This window comes from Lactuca serriola, chromosome 2, assembly GCF_051521515.1.
Source record: "Lactuca serriola cultivar US96UC23 chromosome 2, Lser_US96UC23_V15, whole genome shotgun sequence".
Lineage (NCBI taxonomy): Eukaryota > Viridiplantae > Streptophyta > Magnoliopsida > Asterales > Asteraceae > Lactuca > Lactuca serriola.
The window spans coordinates 61,471,047-61,478,696 of NC_136409.1; the positions used below are offsets into that span (position 1 = coordinate 61,471,047).

The 7,650-nt window shown below is 35.7% G+C and overlaps 2 protein-coding genes across 5 annotated transcripts; both read right to left on the reverse strand.

The window, feature by feature from the left end:
- Positions 1 to 363: 363 nt before the first annotated feature.
- On the reverse strand, positions 364 to 3,935 carry LOC145086296 (uncharacterized). 4 transcript variants are annotated; one of them, XM_079024050.1, is made up of 10 exons: positions 3,578 to 3,934; positions 3,397 to 3,491; positions 3,197 to 3,254; positions 2,541 to 2,809; positions 2,122 to 2,204; positions 1,912 to 1,963; positions 1,273 to 1,341; positions 1,098 to 1,195; positions 953 to 1,017; positions 364 to 644 (listed from the first exon to the last, which is right to left on the reverse strand). In XM_079024050.1, the coding sequence occupies exons 1-10, from the start codon at positions 3,705 to 3,707 to the stop codon at positions 631 to 633; spliced, it is 933 nt and encodes a 310-aa protein (XP_078880176.1). In that variant the 5' UTR covers positions 3,708 to 3,934; the 3' UTR covers positions 364 to 630. The 4 variants fall into 4 exon arrangements, with proteins under 4 accessions (XP_078880176.1, XP_078880175.1, XP_078880177.1 ...); XM_079024049.1 differs by having other exon boundaries at positions 1,098 to 1,184; positions 3,578 to 3,930; XM_079024051.1 differs by lacking the exon at positions 1,273 to 1,341 and having other exon boundaries at positions 1,098 to 1,184.
- A 2,733-nt stretch (positions 3,936 to 6,668) lies between these two features.
- LOC145089266 (uncharacterized) lies at positions 6,669 to 7,355 on the reverse strand. Its single transcript, XM_079027725.1, has one exon. It carries the CDS (start codon positions 7,353 to 7,355, stop codon positions 6,669 to 6,671), a length of 687 nt encoding a protein of 228 aa, XP_078883851.1.
- Positions 7,356 to 7,650: the final 295 nt, after the last annotated feature.

The window sequence follows — 7,650 nt, forward strand, 5'->3', positions numbered from 1 at the left end:
CAATATTTGTTTAAATAACTTATTAAAGCTATATTAAAAATATATCAAATAAAATTAAATTGAATGGTGATTTGTCATAATTTTAATGTGTAGGAATAATTATAGGCATAAAAAATAGGAGGTAATTTAATTTCTCCTGAATGTAATATGTTTTGTTCAGGTGCATACTTACTTATTATACATATAATTAAACAATCTTTAAAGTTTAGAAGAAAAAAAAACAATTATTTTTATGTAGTTTGTAAACATCAAAAAACAAAATTTATTTGTTTATTTATTTTCTTTTTCAGACTAGAAACGTTTAGTCCAATTCTTCTTTTGTGCATATAGTCTGTAGACGTTTTACCTCTTCAAACAAGCATGTTTTGTAAAAGAACAAATAGTTCACATACCAAACAAGGTGTAAGTTCAATGAACCTATAAACGATTATTGTGATCATTTAATTTTACTTACTATACACTGCATTTGCTTTACAAACAAATAACTTTTGTATATCTAATGCCATATGGAAACTAACACTCTTACTTCTCTGGAGCAGACATGCCATCAACTCTAGACTCATGCAACTTCCTCTTGTAACAGCCGATACGGTTGATCAGAGTCGCCATTTTCAACTTTTGGTAACTCATTCAAATTCTTCTCCCTATAAAACCAAATAAAATTTCATAAGACATTATATCACATGACAAGACATGACAAGAAAGAATAACATAGGACTAAAATAGACAGTATATTACATGACAAGACATGACAAGAAAGAATAGCATAGGACTAAAATAGACTAGACAAGACAACACCAGACTAGAAGGGACTGGACAAGCTTTGTAATGTTATTTAGACTACTTTCAGTGACATTCATGTCTTTTTGTCCTACTGACATCAGTCTGAATCCAGGTTTCAGTACAAACTGTTATGTCATGTCATTTAGAGTCATAGTGGAAGACGACTTACGTTTTTGAATATATGACAAGACCAATACCAACGAGTAAAAACGAGATGTAGTATAGCCAGTCCACCTGCAACGAAAATATGGTAAAAAAAATGGGAATATTAAAACAAGTTAAATGATTTCTACTTGTGGATTTGGAGAGATTACCTTTTGATGGTATAAAAATACACGAATGACCACTGCCCACATATCGGCTGTGAGTAACGAGAGATTAAATAGTGTGGCTCCACTAGCCTGCATAAATTCTACCATTTTTATAACAACTGAATATATAAGGTTTTTGTGTTTTATTTTTTTACTTTTTATGGAATATTTAACGAACCTGTAGAACAAGGGGCGTCAAAGAAAAGAACATAAAGCCTGATACCCCATAACCAGCAAAGGTCAAGATCTAAAAGATCAAATCATGCTTTAAAAGATGGAGTAGAAAAAGATCGAAAAAAGCGCAAAGTTTTAGGGTGTGTTTGGTTGTGTAAAACTGTTTTCATTTTCTAGAAAACGTTTTCAAAAATAGAGTTGAGTTTTCGTTCTCAGTTTTTAATGAAAATTTTATAAAACGCGTTGGGGAGTTTTCATTTTCCATTTTAAAAATTTAGAAAACTTTGGAAAACTGTAAAAATCACTTTTCTAATTTACATACAAATTGAAAAAAATTTCTTGGAAAATGTTTGAAAACTGAATCAACCAAACGCGTTTTCAAAGTTATTTTCATTTGAAAATTTTCATGGAAAACTAGAAAACTTCCCACAACCAAACGCACCCTTAGTTACAAACAAAAAAAGACCCCATTTGTCACTCAGGCCAGGGCAATATACAACTGATGTCAATAGGACAAAAATTGAAATTTTGGGAAAAAGACGTAAAAGCCCTTCTCATCTTCGTTATCAAAATAGCCCTAGAAAATTGGTCCAATGGGGTCCCATCCTATTTAACAAACGCAAAATAAAAGACAATCACTTACAACTTCCGGAGACCAAGATATGGATTCAATATTCTTCCTCTCAAAAAATATCCTAAGGAATTGTTATGGAATACAAAGTGTTGTACTTCCTCAAAAAAGATTTGGGTGTTTATAATGAAATGAGAAAAATAGCCACTTTTATAAGCCTTAAGTGGGCCATGAATCGATAGTAACAGAAACTTAAATCCTACTTTTAACATAAAAGGATACATCTCAACTATGCTCACAAGCATTCCAAATAAACCAAGCATCGTTAGTACTTCAATCCGATCAACTTTCTTAACACAAAACTCCTGCATATTTAATAGATATTTAATAGATGATACAATACAACCGTTTCAGTAAGCTTATATGTTATCAGGGTGTTTGGAGACAATGAAGCTTCGTTTGTTACACATGACATGATATGACAGAACATGTTGCACTGCGTTTGATGTGCATTGGACTGCAACTAGGATTGCGAGTGACGTCAATAAAACAAAACTGACAAATGTTTTGTCCCACATAAAAAGATAGGACTGGGGACACGGACTCATCTCGATCTCTTGTAAGTGCAAAAGACGTAAATGCCCTCCTCATCCTGATCATGGAAAATAGTTGTATGTAGAAATGGAAACTATACGACTAACCTCTCCTACATTACTCAATGCAAAAAAGCATGTCCCTGCAATGACTAGAATATCACCAAGAATAGGATTCCGGCCGCTTGAACCACCCACTCCGGAATCGGAAAGTAGCACTAAAAATAGGCCGGAAACACAAAGAGCCGCCCCGAAAAACTGCCATAATGAATACTTTGTGCCAAGAAATATCCAAGTGAGAATTATCACCCAAACAACTGTCGAGCAATCAAGCATTGTCACGCTTGTAATTGATGAAAATTGGTATGCGGTATTAACTGCAATGAGTGCAAAAATCATTGATTAGTTATAATATTGTAAAATTATATTCGTGGGGTTTTACTAATTCATTGAATTCAAATGGGGTTTCGATCAAATTGTCTTTTTTGTTGGAGAAATAATAAATCTTGTAACATCGTGTACATTTTTTTTTCCTATTATAGCATTTTACTCTCTCGAGTCTACCCAATTATAGAAATGTCATCCAAATGGAAATCTAGATTTTTCATTTAATAAGAAGAATGTTGTGGTGGGTAAGAGTCAAAACTACAATGCATAGTAAAATAAAGAAATGAAAGTAGATTGCTATTGTACACAAGTAAATAAAAGTACTTTGCTATTTTTTTTTTATTTAGCCAAAGTAAATCCAAGACTATATGACTTACCAAGATAACTGCCTTGCACATCTACAAATCCTAAGAGAACATACCAATACCAAGAAATCTGCAAATCTCAATCAAGATTCATCACAAACACAAAACAAATAATCACAACACTTTATTTTGAACAGGAAGAAGATACACAGATTCAGATCCAGAGAAACACAAGTTGCAAATGTAATAATTTAAGTTATTTTCAGACTTACCTTTAGCTTTTGACGACGATAGAGTAAGACACTTCCGAAAACCAAAGTTGAAGCAAAATAAGAGAAAAATGCTAACGTAAAGGGTGCATTAACGCCTACAAAGAAAAAAATCAGATAAACCCTTTGAATCGATTCATTAGAAACATGAAATTTGTAGATGGAAATTAAAGTTTAATTTAACCTAGATTAGCAGATAAAGACGAACTGAAGCTCATAAGCGCCATTGAAAACGACACCGATTGACCCAATAACACCACATACAACACCCTCCAAAACCCATCGGATTTTAGACTGCTCATGGGGGAATTCATATCAGTGTAGCTCAGTGAAACTCGTCAATGAAATTCAGTTGTATTTCGAGGAAATCTTCGAAACCCAATTGGGAAGAAAAATATATTATCTTTTATCGAATTATGTCGATTGTATAATTGGGCATCGGTTTTCTCAATGGGTTGTTGGGGCTTCTCTAATTAATGGGTTATTGAAGTAGTGAGTAATGGCGGGAGTGTAGATTCTCCGGAGGACTGGTGGATGTACCAACCGATCGGATCGGCACGTGCTAGTGCTAGTGCCAAATTTGTAACTTTATAATCTGACCAATTAATTTAATATTATTATTTTTGCTACATTCCATCAACGTTTATTTATAAATAAATAAACAAAGAAAAAGTAATGGGTTTAGTGATTAATTTTTGTTTTTTTTTGTAGGCCATCAAACAAATATATTAAAACAAAACTAGCAACATGTTAGGAGTACAAATCATTAAGACCGAGTAGGATTTTGAAGCCACAAATTCAAATTAATCCTAGCCTTAGAGTTATGAGACGAGAACCAACAAAACGAAATATCAACAATGGAATCAAAGATCATATCTTTTTTGGGCTTATTACTGCTAAACAAAAATATTATTACGGAACATTCAAAGCACTCAAATGACCACAGAAAATACCGAGCCAACAATCACCCATTGTCGTCTAACATTAGGCCTCGCATCAATCCAGTCCATCATGTCTCTCATAGTAAGAAAAACAAGGATATCCAAATCAAGCCAACGACTAACCCGCCTCCAAATTTGAGTTGCAACTGTGCATTGAATAAACAAGTGCAACACGTCTTTAGTAGCATCGTTACATAATGGACACAAAACCGAGTCAAGATCCACCCCTCTCTCCACTAACTTCGACCTAACTGAGAGCTTATCCATCAATCAACCCCAAATAAAAACATTTATTTTAATAGGACCTGAGTGATTCCATCGAGTAGGCAAGGAACCCGACGGAAGTCTCGAATCATCGATCAAATTCCTAGTCGATTTAACCGAAAATCACCCTGAATTATCCGGATTCCAAACCCATTTGTCTGACTCCGTGCCAAGCTGAAACCCATCCAATAAATACATCAGACTCTGAAGCTGCTCCTGTTCAAACCCTCCTCTAATATCACGACGCCAAGCAAAAACCCAACCCGTCGGCGACCAATAGTCTCTAACTAAAGAATTTTGATTAGAAGCTAGCGCAAACAATCTTTCGAATTGCACAATAATAGGAACATCCAAGCACCAAACATCGTGCCAAAACCGAATAGTAGCTCCATTACAGATCACTCTAGCCATGACATTTGAAGGCAATAAACCACTCTCATGAAGATGATTAATAGCCTAACAATTTTTTGCCAAACACCACCACCACTTTGTATTCTCGAGCCCCTAGAAAAACCTCCCCCTTCACCATAAAAAACTTTAAAACTTTCACCCATAAGGCTTCAGGCTCATTAAAGAATCTCCATTTCCATTTATATGAAAGACCCAGATTAAAAGCATTTAAACTAAGAATACCCAAACCACCCTTGTCAAAAAGAGTTTAACGCCAAATTCCACTTAACCCAACGAATACGTTTTTGATCCTCTTCCATACCCCAAAAAACGATCCCTCATATTCTCCAAAGCCCGCAAGACAGCAATAGGAGGCCTAAAAATAGATAAGTAATAAATGCTAAGGCTACCCAGGATTGACTTAACAAGAGTTAAACAACCACCAATTGATAACAATCCAGCTTTCCAAGATGCCAAAATCTCTTCTTGAAGTGATCTATAATTATTTTCCATCCTTTAACACGCACCATAGATTCGCCAACCGGAACACCAAGATACACAAACAGAAAAGATCCAGTTGAGCAACCTATAAACGAAGCGAGATTGGTGATTTCATACCTACCAACCCCCACACCATATAGAACAGATTTAGAAAGGTTGAGATTTAGTCCCGAGACTAAATAAAATCATCTCAACACCCGAATCAAATTTTAGACATTATTCTCATTCCACTCTCCCAGAAAAATAGCATTATTTGCATAAAACAAATGAGAGATAGCTAAATCATGTGACTCAAGTTGGGCCCCCCTAAACATACTTTCCGACACTACATCCTCCATAACAATATGAAGACCCTCCATAGCAATAATGAAGAGAAATGGAAACAAATGGTCACCTTGTCTCAACCCTCTAAACAACTGAAACTTGTCTGTAGGGCAACCATTCAAAAGAACTGAAGAACGAGCATTAGAAAACATCCCCCTGATCCACGCTCTCCATCTCTCCCCAAAACCGAGAAACGTCATAATCCTGTCAATATAATCCCAACTAACTGAATCATATGCTTTTTCAAATTCAACTTTAAAAATCATCAATTTCTTCTTCTTGTGGTTGAACCACCGAACCATCTCATTCACAAGAAGAGGACCATTTAGAATTTGTCTAGAGTTGAGAAAAGCAGATTGCTCCAACCCAACAACATCATGCAGGACCAGTGCTAAGCTATTAGCCAATAGCTTAGAAATAATCTTAAATTGCATGCCAATGAGACTAATAGGCTGGTAATCATTGATACGAATAGGATTGTCAATCTTAGGAAAAAATGTAATAAAAGATGAATTACACCCAATGGGAAACCTAGGATTGACAAAAAATTCCTGCACAAAAGCCACAACATCATCACTCAAAATCTCCCAAAAATACTTGAAAAACCGAAAAGAGAATCCATCAGGACCCGACGCCCGGTCCAACCTACAATCCCACACCACACTTTTGATCTCTTCATTAGAGAACCCTGAATCTAGACAATTAGCCGTACCCAAATCAAGGGATCTGAATCTGTCACTCTTACGGCCCATCGAAACTCCCTTAAAAGGTTGGAATTTAGAAGCATAAAAATCATAAAAGGCTTTTTTAACTAGAGGTGGGTCCGCAACCCACTCCCCGTCAATATAGATGCCTCTAATAAGTCTTTGACGTCTTCGCTGCTTCAACATGGCATGAAAAAAAAGCTGAATTCTCGTCCCCCTCGATAGCCCATTTAAATCGAGCTTTTTGGGCTGAACCAAGAGGCCGAGACTTTTCCAAGGAAGCCAGATCATCGAGGATAGCCCTTCTCTCCCGATCCAAATCATCACACGAGCCACCATCATCAAAGATCTTATCAATATCAACCAATCTAGATACGAGACGGTTACTAGAAACTCTAGATTCCTCCTTAAAACCTGCAACCCATTTTTTTATTCGTTCTTTCAAGAATTTAAGTTTATTTTTGAACACAACAAACTTACTCCAAGACCTATCAACCACGAACTCTTTGACATCATCTTTCACCATATCATTAAACCCATGAAGCTCTAACCAAGAGTTGAAGAATTTAAATGATGAAGGACCATAATCCACCAAAGGCACATGTAAGAAAATAGGGCAATGATCAGACCACCTTCTATCAAGAACCGAAACTTGAAGGTGGTCAAATCTATCGTAAAAAGCTTCATCCACTAGAAACCTATCCAACTTACTTAACTTGGAACCAATAGCGTCAATTCTAGTGAACTGCTTCCCAATCATAGGAGCATCTATGAGACCAATATCATCAATAAAATCATTAAAAGCAGAAGCAGTAATAGGATAAAAAACTGACTCCATTCTTTCAGTCACCTCACTAACAACATTAAAGTCTCCAAAAAACACGTAGTTCCCCCCATTCCTCCTTTTAAATGTCACACCCCAGAACCAGAATGGCAGAAACATTCTGGAGCGGAGGACGTCATGTACAATATCATAACAAAGCATAATAGTAAACAAGCAACATCATCCACTGCATTAATAATATAATTTAATATAAGTGTGTTATATATAGTTATAAGACACCAAAATATGCATCAAAATAAGAGACGAGTCTTGAAAGCTCCGTCTTCTCAAAACCTGGCATCGGTACCTG

What these genes read in the sequence shown, in the direction of transcription:
- LOC145086296 (XM_079024049.1), bottom strand. Translation starts at nt 3,707, where the DNA reads ATGAATTCCCCCATGAGCAGTCTAAAATCCGATGGGTTTTGGAGGGTG. An exon ending in TGTGCAAGGCAGTTATCTTG is followed by an intron (nt 2,810 to 3,196) that starts GTAAGTCATATA and finishes CACTCATTGCAG; the next exon opens with TTAATACCGCATACCAATTT. An exon ending in CTTGTGAGCATAGTTGAGAT is followed by an intron (nt 1,964 to 2,121) that starts GTATCCTTTTAT and finishes ACAATTCCTTAG; the next exon opens with GATATTTTTTGAGAGGAAGA.
- LOC145089266 (XM_079027725.1), bottom strand. Translation starts at nt 7,355, where the DNA reads ATGGAGTCAGTTTTTTATCCTATTACTGCTTCTGCTTTTAATGATTTT.